The sequence below is a fragment of the Martes martes genome, assembly GCF_963455335.1.
Source record: "Martes martes genome assembly, chromosome: 2".
NCBI lineage: Eukaryota > Metazoa > Chordata > Mammalia > Carnivora > Mustelidae > Martes > Martes martes.
Window position 1 is genome coordinate 177254836 of NC_137889.1, and position 27732 is coordinate 177282567.

General features: G+C 35.3%; 1 protein-coding gene across 2 annotated transcripts in view; it reads right to left on the minus strand.

Moving 5' to 3' along the window:
• Positions 1-2548: 2548 nt before the first annotated feature.
• GABRA2 (gamma-aminobutyric acid type A receptor subunit alpha2) overlaps positions 2549-27732 on the minus strand; it is a gene marked incomplete at both ends in the record, with an annotated part of 121428 nt that continues 96244 nt past the window's right edge. The window contains 3 exons of one of the 2 annotated variants that reach the window (XM_080797310.1): positions 2549-2845; positions 7514-7693; positions 13554-13756. In XM_080797310.1, the coding sequence (XP_080653436.1) occupies positions 2549-2845; positions 7514-7693; positions 13554-13756 (680 nt within the window). The remainder of the gene's footprint in view (positions 2846-7513; positions 7694-13553; positions 13757-27732) is intronic. The other variant, XM_080797311.1, reaches the window with a different exon arrangement.

The window sequence follows — 27732 nt, forward strand, 5'->3', positions numbered from 1 at the left end:
TTTAAATCATTTTAAATGGAGCATCCACCCACTCTCCTGCAAGACCAAAAGCTCCCTTTGATTTATCTAAACTTCAAAAGATTAAGAAGTGCACAAAAAAAAAAAAAAACAGCAAAGTGGAGAAATAATAGAAAATCCTGATCTATGTTCTCAGAAAATCTGAACTGTCGGGATGTTATTAGGCTCAAATAAGACTTTGGCCATTAAAACTAAAAATGAGGGTGACAATAAGAATAACTTTTCTGGCCCATCTACCATAAATGTTAAAACAAAACAAAAACAAACAAAAAACTGGTGCCATCAATGTAGGTGCAGCCCTTTGTCAAAGGTAAAGATGAGTCTTTTCTGTTGTCACACAGAAACTGCTATTTACAACTATTTTTACATATGTACATATTTATAAATTTATAACTTATGGTCAGACATGAAGGGGGAAATGCAGAACTTAACAACAACATTTTTAAAGTGCCTAATAATGTACCATACAAAGCATTTTTATTGCTTGCCCTCAAACACAGTGCACTCTCTTTGACTCTCACACACTTTCCTAAACTCTACCAAAGATCCAGGTTATATTTAAATGTGTAGGGAATAGGATCTCGTATGTTAAAACTATTTAGATGACAAAGAAGCTGTAATTGGAAGGGAATTAAAGAAATACATTTATTAGCTCATGTAACAATTTTATTTTATTAAGGATTACGGATTACCTTTTGTGAGGGAATTTTTAATGTCAAAGCTGTCTCCACGGCAAATTCTGTTAATAAGATGCATTTGTGACCTTGGTATTAATACAGTCATGCAAAGCACATAATAGAATCACACTAAAACAAAGAAAATGAAAAAAATTTAAACGAGGCAAAGGAATAACAAATTTTGCAGTGATTTTGCTTATTTCCATAAGATACTCCTTTTATTTGATTTTATGAACATACTTACTTATGCACTATACTGAAATACTGTACAAAACTGCAAGAAATGCCACTATTTGACTACTTATGTTTCTACAAAAACACCATCATAAAGGTGTATCTATTAGTAAAAGTCAACTAATAACTGCTAATGTAGATGTGACTCGAAAGGTTTTCAGGTTTTCCAAAAATGTTAAATCTAGGCATGAGACACAATTGTTAACTTCTATTAACACATTTCAGGGGCATGGAGAGTACATTTTAAAATATTAAAAGAAAAATGAATTTTATCCATTAATAATTAATAATTATATAAAATTGAAAACTGTGGTTTCTAATTTAGTTATTTGTGTGTGTTCTAATTTAGTTAATCAGTGTGTGTGTGTGTGTGTGTGTGTGTGCGTGTGAACTAATCCACGACCTGTTGGTGATGCTTTAAAGTTTCTGTTTAAAAATGTTCAACTCTTACCAAAACCTCTTCTGGTATACAAAGCTGTTGTAAATTTGAGTCAGTGAAATTTAAAGTTGCAATTTACAAAAGCAGATTTACATTAATTCTGATCTGAAAGCGCTGCTTCAAGACAGAAAAATGTGCCAATTAACTGCCCTTTCCTTTATAATTAGTGGCTTCTGAGTCCTGATGACGAGAAGCCTTAAGGCAGAATTTACAGTAAACAGGAAAGAAGAGAATCGTGTAAGTGCTCATCTAAACGCTGGGACACCTATGAATTCTCATTGGCGGGAGTTTTTGGCACAATTTTCTAATCGACATGAATGTTGCTTTACAGCAGCCAAGTGGGATGCTTTTTCCAGTCGCCAGCACCAAGAAAATTTAGCTGATCAATTTCAATACAACACATACCTGGAAAGAGTAAGACACATTTGTCTTTTTTTTTTTTTTAATTTAAGGTAGTTTCCAATGATTAAAATAATCTGTAGGATTTCAATTATTACTCTCAAATAAACTCTGAGGCTAAAATGTTATGACTGTGACATTCTGATAGTTACTAAAGTCTAGGCATAATTAACATCCTGTCAGGAGTGACTCATAATTATTTGAGCTTGTCATGCGGTAATATGTTGCTATAGATGCTATACAGAGTAATTAAAAGCTGATTTCAGATCTCTAGATTTTTCTTCTGATGTGTGCTAAGTTTCCAATTACACTAGCAGGGTTTCTGAGCACTCATGAAGGGAACAGATGTGGCAGATACGAGGTTCTGTGATTTAGAAGAATTCATCTTGGAACGACAGTGTTATCTTACGTGATAGTTAGGCTACAGTAGAAAATAGTCCTAATATTTAAGATCTAAATCGAAAGAGATCATCAAGTGTGGTATAGGAGCCCCATTTTCATCACTAGTAGGAAATAAACCAGGCCATGAGAAAGCCACTTTAAACGAGTTCCTAGGGTAAATCTTTAAAAAAGGCAATGGCTCTTTGGGCATGGGGTGCTTTCTGCCTGCAATTCCACAAGTTAGCAAATGCGTGTCTCCGTTAGAGGTCTACTGGTAAGCTATATAGCTATATACATACTGTACATATTGGTTCACAAATTAGCAGTTATTAGTCAGACTGTACATAGCAAAACAAAGTTCTATGTTGCTATACATCCCAAAGATGACCTGTGTCCAGATTCAAGGACTGACCCCTAATACAGGTTCTCTGTTTAAATACGTAGCCCAGTAAACTAAATTAAATGTACCAAACAAAACTGGGAAAACTATTCTAGACATTCTGTCAATTTTGCTAACGCTGTTGAAGGTTTTCTTGGCCTCCGCTGGCTTGTTCTCCGGCTTCTTATTGGGTTCTGGCGTGGTTGCACTCTTGGAGATGGTGGAGAGAACTGGATCTTTGGAAAGATTCGGGGCATAATTGGCAACAGCCACCGCATAAGCATTGTTCTGTATCATGACAGAGGCTTTTTCTTTTTTCTATTGAAAAATACAAGAATTAACACAATGTGGGTTGAGCCTGCCATTTAACATTTTCAAAACTCCAGTTCAAATTCTGAACAAAAGTATTTTAATAAACATCATTATCCATTAGAAAGATGAAATTTAGGAAAATAAATAAAAGGAGTCCTGAAACCATGAGGAAAGGTCCAGAGTAAAATCAGTGATACCATTTTCCCGGAGAAGCATATTTTGTTGTTGTTTACATGGAAAATAAACAATCAAAACCACACATTTAATAAACGATACAATATTTTGACTCCTATAAGTTATTCAGATATTTGTTAAATGGCTGAGAGAATGAATAAATGAAATGTAGAAATATGTTAAGCAGAGGAACGATCATCCACAATGACCACAATTTCTGAATAAAGAAATTTAACTTCTTTAACTAGATAACAGGGTTTCTCTTTCTCATGTCTAACGCTTTACCAATACGATGGGAAGCTAACCATATACGGTTGGCAGTGAAATAAATACTAAAAATCTGGGACAAAGAGAAAATACAAACTTTGGTTTTTGCCTAGCTCATCCATAACCTGCTTCCCTTCATAATCCCCACCTACTTGAATATGACTCACAGCTATCTCCCACCTGGACCAAACAACATGCTTTGTGCTCTCCCAGCTTTCGCTTGACCTTGTCCAATCATAGATACACTCAAGCGACAGGGATTTTTTTTTTTTTTTAAGACACCAATGGGATCATGTCACTCCTCAGCTTAAATCTCTTGAATACTATCTCAAGAAACTTAGAATAAAACCAGTAGTTCTTACCATGGCTTCTTTACTTCATTCATTATACACCAATCTCATGAAATAACTTCAGTTTTCAAGAATATTTCCTTGTTTGATGCCTATGGCCATGCTGCTTACTAGACTGGAAGGCTTTCCCTCCATCATGCTTTTCATGTGTTATGTTAGTCACCATTGAGGGTGTCATTTGTGAAAAACTTCACTACTGGATAGGAGGTAAGTTCTATGCCAATTCCTATGTTACAAATTCCAAAATAGAGGCTAAAGAGGTTTCCTGACATAACCAGGTCTCCTGTCTATTAAGTGGCTGAATGAGCACACAAACTCAAGTGCGTGTGACTACTAAAGTTCTACTTTAAGCATCATACTCTGTGACTTTCTCTTTGAGGAAGCTATTTGAAACCTGGGAGTATACTTTTTCCTAAACTTTTCCAATTGAAGTGTGTATCACCAGGTCAATCTCCTAAAAAGACTCTTTAAACCATCAAGTATGTAACATATAGTGTTTATATTATCATTATATCAATTCTACCTAAATATCATTTAAAATAATATCAAATTGCCCTTAGAGTTCAGACTTTGGGGATGTTCCTTCACCTCTCCCTGCTTCACCTTCTTGTTCAAAAAAAAAAAAAAAAAGGGATAATTATACCAAAGCCATAATGAACTGTTGTGAGAATTAAATCAATAAATGAATATTCAAACCACATACAAAAGCACAGCCTCTTAGTGTAGAGTAGTAACAGTTATAACCCTATCACAAGCTAAACAAGATTATTGGCTTATAAAATGTATGGACAATATTCATAAACATTGCAAGCAGGACCTCAAAAAAGGTGTCTTGGAAGAGGGACATTTAAGTTAGGTCAAGATTTATGGTGCAAGGCTTAGACATTTTGACAAAGAAGCATAAATGCAAACGTCCTTTGTTGCAAGAGGAGCCTATGGTTAGAAACTCTGTACTGACTCTTACCAACCCCCTTCCTGCCCAACGCAAATAACCTTCAATTGTATATAAACCCACAGTTGGTGTTAAAATTATTTAGCAAACTCTGAAGCAGACACACTAACAAATCAGAACAGGTACTCTAACTAATCGGGATGAATATCTGCTGTAAATACCCAGAGGGCTGTACCAGGATGTACTGGCAAATATCACCCCTGCATGTTTGTATGTTGGGGTGTGTGTGTGTGTGTGTGTGTGTGTGTGTGTTTAACCCCAATACTGAAGATACTACAATAAGCAGTGTTAAAAATAATTTTAATGTATGTGTGTTAACTTTTATTGACTTAACTACAGAGAACAAAATTTCATCATATTTCTTTTTCATCGCTCAAAGTATGGCTTCAGTCTCTGAATGTAAGTATAAACTCGAGAGACGAGCTCAGTACCTGACAAGATGATGGCTTGACTTCACAATGCTCTCTTGGAACTTGGAAACTTGATTATTTTCAGAACCAACAGCGAGCAAAAGTGCAACAGTCATGAGTACTATCTTTAGTCAAAACCCAGTGGTGGACACCTGTAATTTCTAACCAATGAATTAAATGAAGCACAGGACACCCCCATGGTCCTAACCCTTCTCAATTCCTAGCCACAGCCCAGTAAAGCCTTTCTGGCTCAAATCTTACAAAGTCTTGTTTTAAAGGATAAAATAACTCCCTTCAGTCCATTTAAAAGTAATTGTCACAAATCTGCAGTAAAACAAATTGTTCTTATCTATTTAAGATTATTAATATCATGTATATAGAGAAAAAATGCTGTTGAATTCATAGATGACTTACAGTTCTTAGATCTGCTAAAGCAGAGTACACAGATTAAGTCCACGTAATATATTCTATTTCTGTTCTTTGTAAGACAGAGATCTGCTGATGATAGTATTAAAACATATTCGTACTCTAGGCCATTACTACAAGATATTACCTCACCTTATTCATTATTAACTTCTATTAAAAAGAACCAAACTGATATATTATGTTATAAATCCTCTTCGAGTATCATACAAGCCTCTGTTCAAGGCAGACCGTCAGCAGGTTGAGTCCTTGGGACAATGATTTTGCCCCTTTGAGACTAATTTTACTTTATTCAATGTGACCCTTGGCCTACACTCAGACCCTCAGAGCCTTGAAGAGAAATAATGCAATGAAGACTATCATTGTGTTAACTGTTCAAACCAGTACTAACTGCCACAAGATAATTTTTTTAAGGTTCATGTCCGTATATAAAGTTGTTTTTTTTTTTCTTTCGAGAATTAGGCAGGATCCAATAGTTCACACTACCTAATTTCTCATAGAGTAATTTGATCATTCTGTATTTCTGCTTTAAGTCTCTTAGGTAGGCCACTTTATATAAGAATAAGGCCAGCTATGCCTGAAAATGTAAGTACAGAAAACAATGTTAAATGTGAAGAATGAAACCAAGCAGAAGGAGAATGGGGGAAATGAAGGCAAGTGAACACTGCAAGTTTCTATTAATTTTAAGTAACTACTAAGGCTTTTGTAACCAATACATGGATGATTGACATAATATCTCTCACCAGAATTCTTACCCGTTATATTTCACTAGCCCTCTCTATCAACATATTCCATAGGTAATTAAAACATAAAATATCCAGAAATGAACTGGGGTTACTTTTACTCCCAACCTAATTCTGTATACCTCCCTATATCCCCTAACTTGTGAATGATACCACAGTTGAGCCAGGAAATGATAACCAACCCACTCTGACCCCCTAGTCAGATCCATTTTATACCAACTCAGCTCAAAATCACTTCTTATTGCAGTAAGTACGCCTTCCATGTGTTTTCATAGCACACTAGTGTTTGTCTCAATAATGGCATGTATACTTTTTTCATTTATTTTTTTCTTCTATTTAATCGTGAGCTCCTTGAAAGCATACACAGTGCAATGCAGAGCTCCTAGCATAGTTCCTAGCACAGAAAAACCTTAAAAAATGTTTACTTTATAGGGAATGACATGCACAAGAGTGATCAGTGTGATCAAAAATACATACTTAGAAAATATATAATATATAAAATATAAAGTATTTTATAGTGTAGGCATTTATTAAATTCATAAAAACTAGATTCCCATAGTATGTCCTACAATTCCGCTATGTAATTATCTTGAAAGTCCTCAATTTTACTATTCCGCATGTCTGTCGAAGTTGTTTTACTATAATTGAGACTCATATAACTAGAAAGGGGGAAAATATGGCTAAACACAAAATCGGTAACATGTATTTTTAAACATTACTGGGGGAAAAGAGTAAAATATGCCACTATAGAATATGTTGATGATGTTACTGAAGTGGAATGAAAATGAAATATAGTGCATACTACTTAAATTTTCTATTTTTTAAACAATGTTTTATAGGATTCAGAATATTCTGAGTTGATTACTTTGTTAGAATGTCTGAATATGTATTTAAGATTTCAAGTGTGGAAAATTCCTGATTATAGAAATCAAAATGTCTTATACCATGGGGCAAACAAATCTCAGCTTCCTTAGAGTATTAGACAAAATTATGTGTTAATAACTTGAGCAAATGCTCTATCTAAAATATAGCCATCTATTAGCAAAGTGACCTGGAATATAAATAAAAATAATAATCACATGGTTTCAGAATTGGAAAGAAGAGCAGAGATTGTCCTTAGAATCAGGAAATGGAGCTCTCATAAATGTAATACTAAATAAGACAGACTTCGGAAAAAACCCAAGATAGCCAAAAGTGGCAACTCTATGCTCTTACTATATACACCATGTTGCTTTTTTAGTCTACTGTGGCTACTATCCAGCCCATTAACTGTAAAGCAGCAACATGCTCCTTGGTCCGATAATGCTGCTATTAACTGTCTGCTAACCATCCTGACTGAGAAAAGTGATACTTACAGAAGATTGTTTGAAGGTTATACAGTCCATCCACTTCTCTAAGTACTCTAAAGTCTTTCCTTGGATTAAATTGGGCCATGAGAAAGCTATATACTTGGACCATATTAGTTTAGCTCCTTGAAGAATTGCCTTCACTGAGTTGTATGTTAATGTAATGCCTTCAGCTTTTATTGAAGGGGACTACAAGAAACATCAATATGAAATTCATTACTGCTTTTATTGGGAAAATGCTGACATTACTTTCAACAGTACCCAACTTTCCCTAATATAAAACCCATATGATATTGGTTTATGTAATTCAGTGTAGGAAAATATTTTCCGTAAGAAAATTTATACTTCCATTTTTTGATTGGAAAAAAAAAAAAAGATAATAGTTCCCCACCACCCCATGGTTTACTTCATTAGCCAAGAAGTTCAGAATTTAAAGCTCTACTTCTCTAGCTATGGATTACACTTAACTTAATGTTCTGGCCCTAATGGTGTACATACTTACATTCTATCTTCCTTCATCCTGATATACTTCTACTTATGTTTTATTTTATAATAATTTAAGCACATGCATTCTTTTGGTAAACTGCCTGAAATGCTTTTGGAACAAGGCCGGATGTTAAAAAAAAATGCAAACAAATGAATAAAACACTTGAAATGTGATGTTTTCTATGAATTGCAAGGCATGAATCACAAAACAATGGCACATTTCATGTTAGTTTGGATATTACGTTGCTAAGTCTGTGTTTTAAGTAATTTAATATCTAGTGTGTTTCCATAGAACATGCTTTTTTTGGCCAGTGTAGAACCACTGACTCAGATTTAGAAATGGAAACAATCTCAAGAGACTAAAGTCATTTATTTTTAATTTAATTCAAATAAACTATGTGCTAACTGTTATGCCAGGTAACAGAGAAAATGATGAGTAAGACATGACTATTATCCTCTTAGATCATGTAACCTACTGTTGGAAACAAAAATGTTTATAGTAAATGTATAATTTAATAAGGTTACACAAAAGGAATTTGTATTGGGTACTTTGGAAACATATTAGGGGTGGCAATTACATTCATTTAGAAAGTTTCAATATTAAGTAAGATCAGATGGATATTAAAAACTAAGTAGGGGTTCATCAGTTAGGGAAGGAAGGAGGGGGCATTTTAGCAAGAGGGATCAGCACATTTTAACGTCACAGAGATGTGTAGGGGCATGGATATTTGGAGATGTTTGTAATGGCTAGAGGGAGAATATGAGCATGCACTTTAGCTCTGTGTTCAATCTTGGATGCACCACTTATTAGATGTGATCCTGAGCAAGTAACTTTATGTTGATCAATCCTATAGTTTCTCATTACTATTTTTTAAAGATTTTATTGATTTTTAATTATTTGTCAGAGAGAGACTGTGCGGGCTCAAGCAGCAGGAGTGGCAGGCAGAGGGAGAAGCAGGCTCCCTGCTGAGCAAGGAGCCAGATGTGAGAATCTGTGATCATGACCTGAGCTGAAGGCAGATGCTTAACCCACTGAGCCACCCAGGCATCCCTAATTTCTCATTTCTAACACAGAGATATTCTCAGCCACATAGTAGTAAGTGTACAATAAATAACAGTAATATTTCCTTATTATTCAACATATATATATATATAAATAAGCTTATGAGAAAGGTACATACTTGGACCATATTAGCTGAACAGCTTGAAGAACTCATTAAAGAGTTCAGCAGTTAACATTAAGAATTCAACAATTTCTTAAAGAGCTGAAAAATGAAACGATCAGATACCCATTTTAGAAAGACAATCCTAGCTCTAATGTGGAGGATGGATTGGAGGGAAATATGACTAGGAACTGTGAAAAATAAAGAGACTTAAAATAATGGGAGACAGTCAGGGCATAGTTCACGACATAGAGACAGTAAAACAGGCACCATCTGACGGCAGGTTAGCTGGTGAGGGATACTTCCAAGTATACAACCTAATTTCACATAACCTGGGTATGTGAAATTAGGTTTTGTCAGAGATTAAAAAAGACATACAAACATACATAAATACATACATGTAGGCAGGGGAAAGATAGAAAATCAATTTAGAAGGCTTTGTTTTTGTTTGTTCTTTCTTCAAAAAAAAAAAAAAAAAGACACAAAGATTGGGATGTTGTATTCATGTAGAAATGCCTACGGACCAGGTTTGATATATGATCCTGGAAGTTAAAAGGAGGGTATGGGGTGCCGTTGTAGATAATAACTGTGGAAGATGAGATAAAGGCATGAGCTGTAGATTTGATTTGGTTCTATTTCATTCATTCATCCCATATTTATTGAACAACTAACATTACAGGATACTGTGAAAGGGCCAAGGATAAATGATTTATTGAAATAAATATGGTCATTATTATAACGATCAATGAAGGAAAGGAGAGGAGACATAAATATGTAATTACAAACTGGGATAAAGGATCTAATGCAAAAGGGCAGGGTACGATATGCACTTACAATTGAATCAAATCATGTAAGGGACGCAGGGTTCAGAAACTTCCTGAAGATGGATATTTGTGCTGAGGATGTATAAGGATTATCTATTTGGGGACGGTAAATGGGTGGACGGTCTGCTTCGTATTGCAGATATTCCCACAGATACCGTCAGTAAGACACTTCCAGTAAGAATCGCATAGTGATTAATAAAGATAAAAACAACAATAAAATAAAGACAAATTACTGTCTTTGGGGATAAACAAGGGCAAATGCTAGGGAAATTGGATCTTCTCTGAACTCGGGCAGCGACTCTCAGAATAGAATGAATACAGGCAGCTGCCAGGATTTGAGGGCAAGAGGTTGATATTCTGAGGCTTGTTTCAAAGAGGGAAAGAGAAAATGCTGCCGACTTGGGCCCACATGGGTTTCTGAAACACAGCAGTATTCAATGGGTCCTAGGGGATCCCTTGAGAAAAATGAAAAGGAAATCAGATTATAGTGGGCTGAGAATTAAATTGAAAATGAGAACACAGACATTGTAAGAAATGCCTTCAAAAAGCCTGAATGGAGAAAAAGGATAGAATCTGAATGTGGGGGGATGGGTCACATAGGATCTGGAGAGAGTTTTGGTTTCGCTTCCTGGTAAGTTAAGCATATGAAGCACATTCCTTAACTGAAAGGAAGGAGGCGGTCATAAAGGAGAAGATGGCTTTGAAGAAAGGAGAAGAAAATACTGATGGTTTAAGCCTGAGAAAAGAAGAAGAAAGAAAGAGATTAAGAGCTAGAGTGGACAAATTAGTCTTGGCCATGTGGAAGAAGACTGGGTATCAGGGAAGGTTCCAGAAGAACTTGGGGAATTTCACAAGATGATACTTTTATAAATGCAAGGGCACAAAAAGTGGACTTGGATCATTTGATACAGCACTACATTTTTAGGGTGATTTGTTACCTAGTTTCACACCTGAGGCTAAAAGTGGTATAACATCTTGTCCAAGATCACAGAGCAGGGTAGGCTGTGTCTTCTAACAAGAAGGTGCAAATACAGCTTGAATATAGACTGAGTGGATTTATGTATTGGCATAAACTAACTTTAAAGATCATCAGAGCACAATCTACACGAATATTTTATGTTAAATACATCTTTCTTTTTTCAAACATATATTAGTGATGTGTGTCTTTGAGATATTATCCTTATAAGGCAACATAATATTTGCTAGTTCACGAGTGTTTAAGGACTTATCATTTGCTCTGTGGATTGATGGATAATTTAACTGCATTTGCTTATGATACCAACTTCAAAAGCAGAGGACTTCTACTTGTCTGATAAAACAGGAAGGATGCCAATATGGGCAGTGGATAAAAACTCTGTAATTCAAGAAAATTACCATTTTTCCACTTAAAAATTAAATCTAAGGAAAACTAAAGCAGAGGTAGCTGAAAGTAGACTATACTGTAATCTTTTTTTAGGCAGATATGCTAATTTGGGGCACTCTACTTCATCTCCTTTCATTTTTAAGGACCTGATTATTTCTAAGCTAAGTTTAGGAAGCACCTCCCAAAATTCATTTGAATCAAGAAGTTGGGTTGAGCACCCACTGATAAATTCACCATTGTCAAGTTCTAAAATCCTTTCCATGAAGACAAAGAAGTCTCACTGGTGTTGCATTGTCAGACTTAATAAGGAAACTCATTTATTCTTCTATTCAACAAAAAACTCTGAAGTGCCTAGCAAGTACCTGTCATTGTGTTTGGCCCTTTTAGCTATGGAAAAGTGATTAAGAACAAGCAACAGGTTGGATGTAATATTCCCTTTAACTTAACCATGAACTTGAACCACTTAGAACTGAAATAATATAGAATTTATTAGTTATTTTCCTGCAGATTAGGTTGGAACATCAATGATTTTGTCCTAGATTTGTCTTTACTCTGTGTGATTTGGTATGTGGTTTGATTTAAATCCAATATTCATTAGTACCAAGTTATTTCTTTTAGAATGCATTATCGGGAATGTATTTTTTGCATTTATAAGTACCTCTATTTTCCAAGTTCGGGGAGAAGGTATTTTATTTGATATGCCAAATCACAATGTCAATTTGACTGGCACCCTCAGAGCATTAAAAAGTGACATATCAATAAATATCTATGCAGAACATTTATACCACAAACCACTATTTTTCTTTTGTGACAAATTTATAAATATGCCTGGCATTTAGAAATATAACTAGCATTTAATCTTCAAAAAAGTTAGTATGAAAGTGCATGTTTAACTAATATAACTAAAAAGAAATAATTGCATAGACAACAATGAAAAAGCAGTACATTATATGGAAAATGAAAACATAAATCAACAATAAAATGTAATGGAAATTCTGAAATAGCCTTGAAGTTAAGCATAGAAAATTAATCAGATTCCCTTTAACATTCATTCAGTGGCTGTTAGTATGCAAAACATCACTTATAAAATGAAATCAACCAGCACTTATTAAAACTGACACAGTTTATAAAATTAAAAAAAAAAAAAGAATGAGACTTTTAAATGATAACATCAACCATTTATATGCTTAAACTGCAATATGGTCTTAGAAATAAGAAAAAAAAATAATTAAATAACTGATAAAGAAGTAAAATCATCAAGTACGTTATTCCAAATTTAATGGAAGAAGTATTTTAATAGATATATTGTTAAAAAGAAGCCCTCCAAGTAGAACTGAACTATTAAGAAAACTTTATGTATCTTAGTGTGATATATCCAGAGCTTCCTCTTAATGCAGATGAATAATAATCTATAAAATAAACGGAACAGCTATTATATTAATGCTCAAAACTCTCATTAGCTTCAGTACTTGCAACCTAAAAATGGACACCAATAATTCCCGAAGAAATTAATCTTCAAAACAAATAACTCTCATAGACTACATGAGCAACTTAAAATTTCTAGGCATTCCACACCCACTTATTCCATATAACATGGGAGGAGAATAACGTTGCTTGAAATTTTATATCCAAGCAACAGAGATGGGGGATAGGTGAAGAGTAACTCAACCCACTGATAGGGTCTGAAATCCTATAACAGGTAAAGTTAACGCCCACTTTCTTTACCAGATCTCTTGATTAAAAAGCAGTATGGTATTTAATAGTATGAATTTAATGGTCAAATAGATCTGCATTTAAGTATACTTATTAACCAGTTGTGTGAACTTGGGCAAGTAAATAACTTCACCAAGTCTCAGCTTCTTCATTAGAAAACTGAGAGTTAAAAAGAGACCTTAATCATAAAATTTAAAGATTACATGATAGAGCATATGCCAGAAACTTAGCCCAAAGCCTTACACACAGTCAGAGCTCAACAGATGCTGGGGAGTTTGAACAGAAGTAATACACAAGCACTCCTAAAGAATTTCAGGCAAGAGCATAATTTAAAAGAAATCTGTATGATTTATATATATCTGTATCTATGACATAGATATAAAGATACAGATAATTTACATTCACATGATCTTCATGTCCGTTTTTAGGAACATATCTGTTACAAGCTAAATCTGTTAGGGGATTCTCTTAATCATGGTGAGAAGGAAGTTCTCACTTACCTTGTCATTTACTACACTCTTCCCATCCCAAGCCCATCCTCTTTTGGTGAAGTAGTTAACAGTTGCAAATTCAATTAGGGCAGAGAACACAAATGCATAACAAACAGCAATAAACCAGTCCATGGCAGTTGCATAGGCCACTTTGGGGAGGGAATTCCGAGCACTGATGCTTAGAGTTGTCATTGTTAGAACAGTTGTTACTCCTGCGGAAAGACAGGAACAAAAACATGAATGGATACTAGCAAGACAGAATTGAAAGTATTCTTTTTCTCAAAGTTACTTTTGCTGCCAGTTCTATCCACTAAACAAACAAACAAACAACAACAACAACAAAAGCTGGAAGAACAGTGCAAAGTTAATTATCACAAATGGCTATTTTAATTCTTGAAGTAATAACTCTGAAATGCCTTGTTTTCATTTTTGTTTGTATGACTCTCCTTTTTCTCCTTTTTAGTATTGTTAAGGTTAAAAATACGGCTGATTTTGAAAGTAGGATTTCCTATGAGGAAAGCAGTTACTTTAAATTGCTCCATTGTGCATCAACATTATTTTTTTAAAAATCTTACACCAAACCTCACGTGAATTTCTTCATCATTTATTTAAATCATGCTCAGCAATGGACCAATCATCCACACCAGTGATCACAATGGAACTATGATTAAGAAGTTCTTTATTCCAAGTATAGCTACCTAAATATGAAATTAATTCTGGATCACTTAGCATTGTGAGGACATAATATCTTTCATAATGAAGCTTAGAATCTATAGAATATAAAACAAGCAACTAAACTTCAAACTTTATAAAAATGCAAATCACTACTTTTAGGGAATATTTTATGCCTCTGTTGGTTTAAAAAGCAATTTAGTCCCTTTCATTGTAAAGCTTTTCTGCCAGTAGTCAGGGAAGTCGCAATAATTAAGTAAAAAGAAAGCAATAACTCAGGAGGTAAGTTGCAATATCAGCTGCCAAAATGTCTGCAATTACCTGTTTTATCAGAGATCCAATAGAAGTTTAATCACGTACATAGGGGACACATTAAATTAAAAGAGTTAAAATGTTAAAGAAATGTTCATTCATATATTAAAGTTTTGTTGTATTGTATTTTTTGCTTTCCCTTAGGATAAATAAAGCAGCTTTTTCTTCTCATCTACAATAGTTAGTAATTCAAAACAGCAAATAATTCTATTTAATCATAAGTGAATGCACATAGGAATATGATGGTAGTAGTAGCAATAAAAGACAGAAAAATAAATTTAGCTCACCTGCTGCTAAGTCAATATTAAAAAACACATCTACAAAACATATTTCCTTTTCATGCATCAAAGTGAAAAGTTTTAGATTGTGAGGATGTTTTCTTTTGGGAATTCGGTACGGTAGAATAATTAAACAGAAGACATGATAGATACAACCACATACACCCACAACCGAAATCATATCCTTCTATATGAGTGCCCACGCGCTCGCACACACACACACACACACACACCCATAATATAGCAATGCAAATGACAAATCAATATATGGAAATAATACCTTACTTCACTCGCAGTTAAGGAAATACAAACAAAGAGATAATGACATACCTTTCTAAAACCATATAGGCAGCAAAATGTTAGCAAACTTTAAAGGATTTATACTATGGTAGTATTGAGGAGAATGTGGGATAACAGGCATCCTCTCTGAATAGGGATTACAGATTGATGTCATATCTAAGAAACTGTTACCTAATCCAAAATCACAAAGATGTAAGCCTACATTTTCTTCTATGAATTTTACATTTTTAGTTCTGACATTTAGGTCTTGGTCCATTTTGGAGTAATTTTTATGTACGGTGTGAGGAAGATGTCCAAATTCATTCTTTCACATGTGGATAACCAGTTGTATCAGTATTATTTGTTGAAAAGACTTTTCTTCCCCTATTGAATGGCATTAGGATTGTTGTTGAAATCAAGAGACCATACCACAGTGACTTCTTATTACATATGTCTGCTGAGGCAAGGGAAACCAAATAAAAAATAAACTATTGGGACTTCATCAAAATAAAAACTTCTCCACAGTGAAGGAAACAATGAACAAAACTAAAAGGCAACCTATGAAGTGGGATAAGATATTTGCAAACAACATATCTGATAAAGAGTCAATATCCAAAAATATATAAAGAACTTATCAACTCAATAACCCAAAAATGAATAATACAATTAAAAAATGGGCAGAAGACACAGACATATTTCCAAAGAAGACAAAGAGATGGCAACCAGACACACAAAAAGATGCTCAACATCACTGATCATCAAGGAAATACAAATCAAAACTGCAATGAGATACCACCTCACACCTGTCAGAATGGCTAAAATCAACAACACAGGAAACAACAGGTGTTGACAAGGATGTGGAGGAGGAGGAACCCTCTTACACTGTTGTTGGGAATGCAAACTGTGAAAAACAGTATGGAGATTCCTCAAAAAGTTAAAAATAGAACTACCCTTTGATCCAGAAATTGCACTACTAGGTATTAACCCAAAGAATAAAAAAACACTAATTCAAAGGGATACATACACACCGATGTATACAGCAGCAATATCTTTAATAGCCAAATTATGGAAACAGCTCAAGTGTCCATCAACTGATGAATGGATAGAAGAGAAATGGTATACACACACACACGAAATGGTATACACACACACACACACGCACACACAGAGGAATATTATTCAGCAGTAAAAAAAGAATGAAGTCTTACCATTTGCAACAAAATAGATGGAGCTATAGAGCATTATGCTAAGTGAAATAAATCAGTCAGAGAAAAAGAAATACTGTGTGATTTCATTCATATGTGGGAGGACATGGGGAGATGGAGAGGAGAAGGGAGTTGGGGGAAATTGGAGGGGGAGATGAACCATGAGAGACTGTGGACTGTGAAAAACAATCGGAGGGTTTTGGAGAGGTAGGGGGTGGGAGGTTGGGTGAGCCTGGTGGTGGGTATTATGGAGGGCACATATTGCATGGAACACTGGGTGTGGTGCATAAACGAATTCCGGAACACTGAAAAGAAATTTTAAAAATACATAAAATTTTTTTAAAAATTCTCCAGGGTAAGCCTAGGGTAGAAAAAAATAAAATAAACAACTATGACTCTCAAAAGAAAGAAAAAGAAAGAAAGAAAGAAAGACCGACCATAGATATATGGGCTTGTTCCTGAACTTTGTTTTTTTTTTTTTTTTTTTTTTTTTTTTTTTTTTTTTTTTTTCTTTTTTTAAGATTCCATTTATTTATTTGTCAGAGAGAGTGAGCACAGGCAGACAGAGAGGCAGGCAGAGGCAGAGGGAGAAGCAGGCTCCCTGCTGAGCAAGGAGCCCGATGTGGGACTCGATCCCAGGACGCTGGGATCATGACCTGAGCCGAAGGCAGCCGCTTAACCAACTGAGCCACCCAGGCGTCCCTTGTTCCTGAACTTTGAATTCTATTCCATTACTCTGTACATTGATCCTTATCCAAGTTTCAAATTATTTTGATGATTGTAGCTTTAGAGTAAGTGTTGAAATTGGGAAGCTTGAATCCTCCAAATTTCTTAGTCTTTTTCAAGACTGTTTTGGTTATTCAGGGTCCCTTGTATTCACATGTGGTTTTATAATAAATTTGCTAATTGCTGCAAAAAAGATGGCTGGAATTTTGATATGCACTGCATTTAAGCTACTGTTTTGGGCACGATTGCCATCTTAACTATATTAGGTCTTCCAATTCCTGAAAATAGAATACTTATGTAGCCTTTATAATTATATATATAAATATAAATATATGTACATATACATGTACATATATACACAACATATATACATATATATGTACATATATACATTATATATATGTAATCTATTTAGAGCTTCTTTTATATCTTTTAGCAACATTTTATAATTTTCAGTGTACAAGTGTACAAACCTTTCACCTTTAAATTTAGATTTATTTATAGGTATTTTATGTGGATGTTAATGGAAATGGAAATACAGTCTTAATTTTCTTTTCAGATTGTTCATTCTTAGTGTAGAGAACTACAACTGATTTTTTGTGTTGGCCTTGTACCCTGCAACTTTGCTGAATGTATTAGCTCTAATGGTTTTTATGTGGTGTACTAGGGGTTTTATATATATAAAATCATGTCATCTATAAATAGAGTTTTAATTGTTCCTTTCCAAACTGAATGCCTTTTATTTGTTTTTCTTGCCTAACTACACTGGCTAGAACAAGCAATGTAAGGTTGAGTAGAATTGATGAAGGCAGACATCCCTATCTTGTTCTTGATGTTAGCACAGCAGCTTTTAATCTTCACCTGTAAGTATGATGTTAGCTGTGGGCTTTTTCTTCCATCCACGTGTATCAGGTTGAGAAAGTTCTTTCTCATGACAATTTGTTGGGTTTTCTTAATCATGAAAGCATACTGTATTTTGTTTTTTAGTGTTTTGAGATGATTGTGTGTTTTTTCCATACCCCATAAATTCGTTGTTTACATTGATTGATTTTTGTATGTTGAACCAAACTTTCATTCCTAGGATAAATCCCATTTGGTCATCATACGTAATCCTTTTTGTATGTGGCTGGTTTCAATTTGCTAGTATTTTGTTGAAGACATTATATATATCTAAGGAATATTGATCTGTAGAGTTGGTTTTTGTTGTTGTTGTTTGTTTTGACTTGTTATTTCTTTGTCTGTTTTTGGTTTTCTTGGTAAATGGTGCTACAGAATGAGTCAAGAAGGTCCCTCATTTATATTTTTAGAGTTTGAGAAAGAATGGCATTAATTCTTTTTTTCAATGTTTTGGTAAAATTCACCAGCAAGACCATCTGGCCTTGGACGTCTATTGATTTTTTACTGTTGCTCATTTCATAGCTTTACTTGCTATAGATTTGCTCAGACTCTTGAGTCATTTTTGATAATTTGTTTTTTTCTAGGGATCGGTCCATTCTAAGTTATTTCATTTGAGGGAGAAACAATTGTTCACAGATTCCCTTAGAATCTCTTTTATTCCCATAAGGTCAGTAGTAATGTTCCTTCTTACTTCCTAAATTTAAACTTTTGAGTTTTCTCCCTTTTTTTCCTTGTCAGTCTAGTTGAAGTCTTGTTCAATTTTGTTGATCTTTATGGTAGTGTATTGATTTTCTCTAATGTGATTTCTATTCTCTATTTCATTGATCTCTATTCAAATTTATATTAATTCCCTTCTTCTTGCTAAGGGTTGTGATTGCTTTTACAGAAGCAAAGGCAAAAGCAACAAAAACATTTCCCCATAAATTCTTTTAGTGGCATCTCCCTGGTAGCAATTTTTGCACTAAGGAATTCTGAGTCAGGTAATATACAAAGACCAGCTTTTTGTGAATGTCTTCAAGGAAGACAACCTAAAGTGAAGACAATACTTCCTGAAGGAACTCCACTTTCCTCCCTCTAATACCAAGAGACTTTTAGTTGGAATGTCTTACTCCACCATTTTTGTGGGTATCTACCCTAAGCCCTGGCAATTCTTCTAGATGGGTAGAGTGGTATAAGATACTGATTAACAGCATTGCTATGTCCTCAGATGACCTTGCAGTTGGATTGCCTGGTTTGGGATCCTGGCTCCCCTATTTGCTATTTAAGGTGACTTTGAGCAAGTTCCTCAACTATTCTCATTACTATTCTCAACTACAAAACAGAATTATAAACTGACAAGAAACACCTACTTCAGAAGTATGTTGTGAAGGTTAACCATGCATTTGGCACAAAGCCTGGCACACTATAAGTACTCAATAAATGTTAGCTATTTTAATAATTCTTGGTTTTGTTGTCATCATTACTGCTATTATTACAAATCTATCTTACTGAGATGACAGCAGGAAAATACATAGTGATAAATGACACACAAGGTTCTTTACATGAGCACACCTGTAAAAGTAAAAAAGTGGGAAACACTGGCATATTCATTGATTGGGAAATAGTTTAATAAATTGTTGATTCCCTACACTAGTAATAACACAATATTACAAAGAGTAAAGCAGGGCTATTCGTTGACTGCAAATATATCTGTAATACATTTTGCTTAAAACACTTCATGATTCAGTTTTCATGAAAATATATGCATTTAGATTTGTGTATCATTAGAGATATACCTGCATGAGCTTAGTAAACAAAAAATAAAATAACAAATGAGACTCCAGTTATCACCATGCGGAGAAGGTATTTTGTGATATGGATAGATAAATATAAAATGGACTTATACCTGATTTTTTATTGTTTATTTCTTTGGTATTTTACCAGAAAAACATGTAAGGATACAATCTAAGATGGTGGTATTGGTATCTTTGGGACAAGTAACATTGAAAGAATCCATTTTTTCTTTTTTCCCTGTAGTGAACTTGCTTTCCTTTTGTGATAAGAAAAAAAAATACAAAATTTTTAATTTAAACAAGGGATACTTGACTACAATTAACATTTGCAATTCAAGTGTGAATTTCTGGGAATGATTGATGGATACATTAAGGCTAATTTAAAGAAAATCTATCAAAAAATGCAAGTTTAAATTAGGCAACGATAAATTTAATTATGATTCTAATCTACACTGCTGGTTTAAAATTAGATCTGGGTCTAGTCATTCAAACCAATAAAACATTGTATCAATTTTAATATGAATCTATCTACTATGAGGCAAATTTTCACCATATTCAAATCTTCCCCATAACTAAATTTTATTTTCTTTCATCTGATTTTATAAACTTGAGAATAAAATTGTTAACACTGACTGTACATTTCTACCTCTTTTCTCCCTTTCCCTTTTTTTTCTTTTCACGGAAAGGATGTGATTCTCATATGCCAGCTTTTCTGCCTGCTAGTTCAGCTTTGCCTGTTCCCATCACACTATAATAGAACTGGGCATTACATAAAGAGGTGCATTTACCTGGAAAGCTCACAGACCTTCCACATGCCTGCCCCCCTCCCAACAATGGGCATTTTTCTATACCTACTAGGGTCTCCAAAAGTGAATATTCCCACATTTCTTTAGCAGGTTATCTATCTCCTTATCTTCTGTGTGTGACTGCCATAAAGCAATGCTTCCCGGGGAGGCTTCAGTTTCTTTTTCAGTAAAATAGAAGACAAGTATCTTAAAGTGCTTTCAGCATTAAAATGCCATGCATATAGGTGGAATATGCGACCATCCCCCGCACAGAGACAATATCACACACAGAGCTCTTTGATACTCTGGTTTTATTCTATGTTAATATTTCTTACTTCGAGGTATAGGTGCCAAAGTCTCAACTCATAGTAGCCAAGCAAATTGTGCCAAAGTGAAGGAATGCCAACTGTTGGGTGCAAATATGCTCTGACAGAATAAAATCAAATCAGGGAAAGTGACTGCAGCACAGAGACTGACTCTGTGAGCTCCATGGTCAGATGCCTAAATCTTAATCTTGTACTCTTGGGGACATTGCCTAGCCCCTTTGTTCCACAGTATCCTCGTTGGTGAAGTGAGGACTAAGAATAGTGTTTTCTGGGGTGCCTGGGTGGCTCAGTTGGTTAATCATCCATCTCATGATTTTGGCTCATGTCTTGATCTCAGGGTCATGAGACTGAGTTGTGCATCAGGCTTGAGATTCTCTCTCCCTCTGCCCCTCCCCCTGCTTATGCATGCATCTGTGCTCCCCCTGCTTCTCCTACAATAAATAAATAAAATCTTAAAAAAAAAAAGGAATAATGTTTTCCTATAGTGTTCACATAGTGACCAAATGAGTTACTACATGGAAAGCAGTGCCTCTATTGTAAAAAGATTCCTCAGTGCATGTGCAAAAAAATATTACTCTGGAAGCAAAGTCAAGACAGATTTATGTCAGAGAAATAAAATGAAATGGAATGCAATCTTCCTTTAGACCTTTATCCCCATCGAATGCTTGTGTGTGAGTGTTTGCTGTTGGGGTGTCGGGTGGAAGTTAAGAAGAAGTTTCGGAAAGCAAACAGGCACAACACTGCAATAGAACACACATGTAAAATTGTTTGATACCACCTGCTGGTTACTGCTAGAAGTGGCAGAAAAAAACAGACATTCTGATAAAACAAGTGCTAGATTTAACACTTACAAATCTAGTATGAATGCACTATGAAAGGTTACAATTTTATTTTATTTTTAAGGTTGCAATTTTAACTCATAACTGTGCTACATCTGAATGATAAAAACGTTGAAACTTCATGTTACAGACAGAAATTAGAACCTAGATGACGTATCTTGTCATAAAACCTAATTAAGTCAAACTCCACTAATTTGAAATTTGTGAAAATTTAGAAACTATCAATTATAATCTAGAAGAAGGTGTTTGAAAGGGTACTTTCAGTGTGTGCAATACTGTGAAGGATTATATATTTTTTTCTTTTTGCTTGCCTGAATGTATTCTGGATATAATACATTAAAAACTCATATCCCTCTACTCAATCCTTTTCTTCCTGATGCCCTTTTCTCAGTGAAAGGCCCCTATGATCTAAAACCATTTGCATACTGGAAGTTGAAGTTGCAGTTGACGTGAATATTTTCTTTGTTTGGGTAATTTGCCATTCTAGGCAACCTACTGTTTCCTCTACCGTGGATCTTTTCCTTCTTAGTCATCCCTCTTTTTTGACTTAGCTAATGCCTGTTTCTTCCCTGAGTAAATTATTGAGTGCCTACTAAATCCAAAGTATTTTATGGGCACCCAGAACACATCAATGAACAAAACAGCAAAGATTCCTGAACCCTTCTAAGGCTACCGTATACAGTGCGGTTTTATCCTTCTGCAGGATTTCACACCCCTAAAGGCATCTGTGACCTGGTCTTACACATACTTCTATCAGATTGTCTTTCTTGAATTTATGTTGGTTTACATGACTATATCCCTCAGCAAACTATACGGAGTAGAGACTTGTTTGTCTTCTCACCCAGTGGTAAAGGGTGCTCAGTTGAAAGCAAGAGGTCATTAAATAGTGTTTAAATGAACTAATGAATATTTACTGAACTACTCTCCAGTGAACTGTCATTGATAAGCATTCATTTATTAGGATAACTGTAAGGAATGCATTCCTTCTCTTCTAATGGAACTCCTCTTAATTCCTACATAGACATTTTGTACTCATTTTGTGCTGTACATGATAGAACTATGAGTGCAATGTGAACAAAACCAAAAAAAGATAAAAATATATTTTTTTAAAAGAGCGCAAAGAAACCTGATATCACAACAGGGCAAGGTCTACGATGAACTGTAATCCCGCGATCTACCTAGCCTGCGAACCTGAGTTAGGCTTCTCTAAGGAAACAGGGGAAAAGTTAAAGTGGTCACAAGGCGAGGGAGTATAATACTCGACCGGGGAAAGAACACGCACAGGAAACCAGGGACATGAGGAAACATGGCATTTAAGTAGAACTGAAAGAAGCCTGCAAGGTGGGAAGACAGAAGATAAGAGTTTCATGGAAGATGTCCATACTCCCATCTGCAGCAATTCAAGAGAATGAGTATTTAAGTGCCCCTACCCGTACGTGATGCTTTAAGCAGCACTTCTTCCAGGTTTAAAAAAAAAAAAAAAAAAAAAAATCTTAGCTATGTCTCTCTGAATGTGCCTGCCTCTTCACAATTTGGGATGGCAGTTTGCCTGTCACCTCGATTCTCTTACAAATGCAGTAAAAGTCTCTAATTTTCAGTTTGTTCAGCTTTCTCTTGTTGCAAGGATGAAAGTGACAACTTGCAAGCTCTTCATATGTCAGTGCTGAAACCTGAAGCCCAGTGCCTCGATGTTAATACAAGATTTTTTATAACAAGATTTTTTTTTTATTAGTCAAATGTCTATTTCTTCTACTTCTGAATTTCTAGTTGCGTTCTGGGTAGTGGAGTTGGACAGATCATCAGAAAAACTGGGGAATAGTTCACGATCAAAATAATATAGGTAATCTTCTGGAACTAATGTCAGCAAATGACTGATAGTCAACAAAGCAAATTCACAGATCTCTGAATTTGACCAGCATAATTAAATTTGAAACATAGGTGCTCTAACAGTCCACTGTGTTCCTGCTAGCTGAATCTTAGAAAGGGAGCTTTAAAAGCACATAAAAATGAATCAAAATGAATTATAATATGGGAGTATTGCTATAATACTGCTCTATCTACATTATTTTAAAACTACTTGTGAAAACGAGAAAAACTGAAGAAATCAACCAAATTTTTAATCTTTTTGACCTGATTTATTCAGTCAGCTTACCTAATCTTCTCCCCCACCCCCAAACTGGCTTGATTATATTTTTGGAAAACTGTTACCTATGAAGTTTGGCCAAATTATTTAATACTTTTACCACAGGCAGAATCAAAATTATATTTTAAGATTGAAAGTAAGAAGAAAGTTCACACAGTAATGGTACTAACCCTAATTTAACATGTATATATACTAACTGTTAAATTAGTAATAGGTTAAAAACTTTCATGGATATAGACAAAAATTTATTTGCCATCATTTTGAATGTGAAGTACATACATGAAAATGTATATGAATATTCAGGAACTCTGGGGAATCGGGAGCCTCAAGCTATAAGGATCAGTTAATATTCCAAATCTAGGTTGGATGCCCCTTCCCTGTTTTCAGAGAGCACCCTGCATATTCCTAGAATATTACATACTGTAATCTTTGCAATTGTTTACCTTCCCGCCTCCTCAAACAGACCACAACCTCTGTGAGGTTAAGGATCATTCTTGTTCACTTTGTATCTGAAAGCTCTAGCACAGTGCATGGCACATATTTTCAAACTGAATGAATGAATGTGGTTTAAGAAGCAAATAGACCTATTTGTGTGGGTAAATAGACCTATTTGTGTGTGTTTGGAGCTAAATACACAAATACATAAAAATAGCCTGATGCCAGCTCTTTTTTTCTGGAATTCAATCACTAGGGAAATGGATGCCTTGTAGTATTTAAGATTAGAGCAAAGTATGACCATTGCAAGTGTTTTTATGTAAACGTTTTATGCGTTCAATAACCCTATTCAAAACATTGTATCTAGGCGTGCATATATAGTATATAGAATATAATTAGTGTGTATAAATAAAATATATATGTAAATATATATCATATTACATATAGATAATGTTACAGTTAAATCTTGGAAAAGGTATGAAGCGAAGCACCAGGGAAAAACTATTCTCTGGAGTGAGCAGGTAAGAAAGCAGATAAAATACGACGAAAGCCCCCAACTTTCATTCGACAATTTTGGTATAAGGCATACAAGGGCATGATGGCCCTGGTACCAAAGACCTAGGCTTCCTCTTTCTTACTTCTCTGCCATTTATCAGGTATTGTCCATATTCTGGAGGTTTGAGAGGGCTTGCCCATGCCTGATCTACATTCCAGCAAACAGACGGGGAAAGAAGGAGAGCCGCACCCTGTCACTTCAGGGGCGTGCTTCTGAGCTGAAGCCCACAAAGGGAAAATTATACATCCAATTTCTACTCCTAGGTCTTTGAGAACTAGTCATCTGACTACTTCTAGCAGTAAGAGAGGAAAAAAATGGTAGTCTTGATTTGGTGCGCCCGACTAGAATCACAATTTCTAGTCTTCCGTGACTCACTAAAAGACAATCATCTCTGACAGATGTAGGCTTGTGACTACCCAGAAATTTTCCTCTGAAAATTTAGGAAAGGAAGAGGGAACGTTTTGTATTTATTGACTCTCTCACACGCCAAACTACATGATTGAGCAAAACTAAACCAAATCGGCAGACACTGGCCTCTTGCGAGCCATGCCAATGTGCTTCCTGTGCAAAGGTAGCTTCCAGGCAGTCCCCAGCCCCACTTTCAGAGAGCCTGGTCCCGTCTAGGTAGAGATTCCACAGCTACTGGTACTCCATGAACATTCCATCTTTCAACCAGTCTTCCGGTATTCTTTTTGTAGGCTGTCCTTTACCACTCACTGGTCACCGAATTGCTCATATTCCACAAAGCAATGTATTGCTCCTCTACTCGTCCTAGTTACTGCTCTCTCTTGGCAGTAGCATTTCTTCCCACCTCCTAACCTTCTCCCATACCCAGAAGATCATCAAGGATATATCTCATAAGCTCCCAGTCCAAATATCTGACCATCTCTTGAATATCTGCACATGGACTCAGTAAAAATTTACTGAACCTTCTATATAATTTTTTTCATTAAAAATGTTTTCAGTCTACTACATACCTGTCACTTTGTTAGATGTGTATATAGAAAAACCCTAAAGTAAATGCTCAAAGGGAATAGAGCCTACTAAACAAAGCAGATAATTGGTAGGCATGTTTTACAGACAGTATAACAAGTGATGGAGAAGGTATGGGGTGCTCTAAGACTCCCTAAGGATACCTATCAAGATTTTGGAGTAAAAGAAGGCTTCCTGGAAGAAACAATGCATAAAAGGATATTTGAAGAGTCTGAAGAATACGCTAATGAAGAAAAAACATGTTTCTAGGTCTCATGTATATCAATCAATATAGCAAAAGGTGGGCTCGCAGTGGGTTAGGCTTGGGAAGCCTCACAAAGACCTTACAATCCTGTAACAGTTTCAGTAGTGAGTACAATGTAGAGTCACAGAAAGATTTCATGCAGGAGAGGGTTATATACTAAATTGAGTTTTAGAAAGATCACTTTTGCTGCACTGTGTAGAATGGAATGGAGAAGGTAAGACTGAGGAGAGGGAGACCAGAGAAGACTTTTTTGGTAATCCGACAGAGATTTCCTGCAGAAACCTCAGATTTTAAACATTCACGACTGAACCAAACCCTATCGTGTCTTCCATAATTCTCTATTACTTAAGGAATAACATTACATTTATTTAGCCACTCAATTAGAAATCTAGGTGCGTTCTGCAATGACTACATTTCTCGCCTCTTCAGATTCACTGTGCCCTGCATATTTTCCTTCCTTAATATCTCTCAAATCTATTAACTCTCTCCTCCACCAATATTTATTGTCCTATTTTATTCCTTTATTATTTCTCACCCAGATGATGCCAATAATCTCCTAACAATCACCCTGTATCATTCATACCATCTAAATCTATTTACCCAATATTCCTCATAATCCTCTACCCTAAGCACAAGTATGTCAATTTTACTCCTTTGCTAAAACACCTTTCGAGCAGTTTCCATGGCTTTAGCATGGGATGTAAAGCAGTACATGAACTGGCTTCCATCTAACATCGTTATAAATAAATGAGTCCCACCCTTAAGATACACTGGTTAATAATTGGTTGTTCTCCATATGCTTCATGTTGCTTTTGATAATTATGTACCTTGTGCTTAGAATATGTCCTTTTAGATAATGCTAATTTGCAAGACTTGACTTGATTCTTCTTCCCTTTGGGGGAAGACTCCTTCCTCAGATATAATTGTTTCTTCTTCTTGCTCTTACCTTATTTTAATACATTTCTCTCTTGGCATCCATAACCTTTTACTTCACCTACTTTTTTACACACCTGTCTCACTCCTCCACACTCTGAGTGGCTTGTGGGCATGTGGCTCATTGCATCCTTTCAAATGCTGCTGCCGAGGGGCACCTGGATGACTTAGTCAGTTAAATGTCTGCCTTTGGTTCAGGTTGTGATCCTGGGGTTCTGGGATTGAGCCCTGCATCGGGCTCCCTATTCAGTAGGGAGTCTGCTTGTCCCTCTCCCTCTGCCTCTCCCCCTGCTTGTACGCTCACTCGCTCGCTCGCTCTCTGTGTCAAATAAATAAATAAAATCTTTAAAAAATTAAAAATAAATAAAATGCTGCCATCAAACTCAGATTCTGGCAATAGTGCATACTCATTATCTGTTGATTCACTGATTGAAAAACTAATTTTAAAAATTGAACAGTAACAATGGTGGACCATATTTATAGTTCTATAGGAAAGACTATACAAGTTCAGAATCTAGTAAGCTTTAAAATAAAACAGAGGTTTAATCAGAAAATTATAATATAAATGTGATGTAAAGATAGCATAAATCTTTTGCACGTTAAGTCTTACATTCTTATATTACCGTAGATTGGATAATAAAAAATGTCACTAAGAAGTGCCTACTATAGGTATTATTGTCATCCTCATTTGCAGTTGAGAAAACTGGGGTCAAGTGAGTTGAGCACCTTACTGAAGATCATACTGTTATCAAGTAGGAGAAGTAGGATACAAACCTAGCAGTCTGTCTCAAAA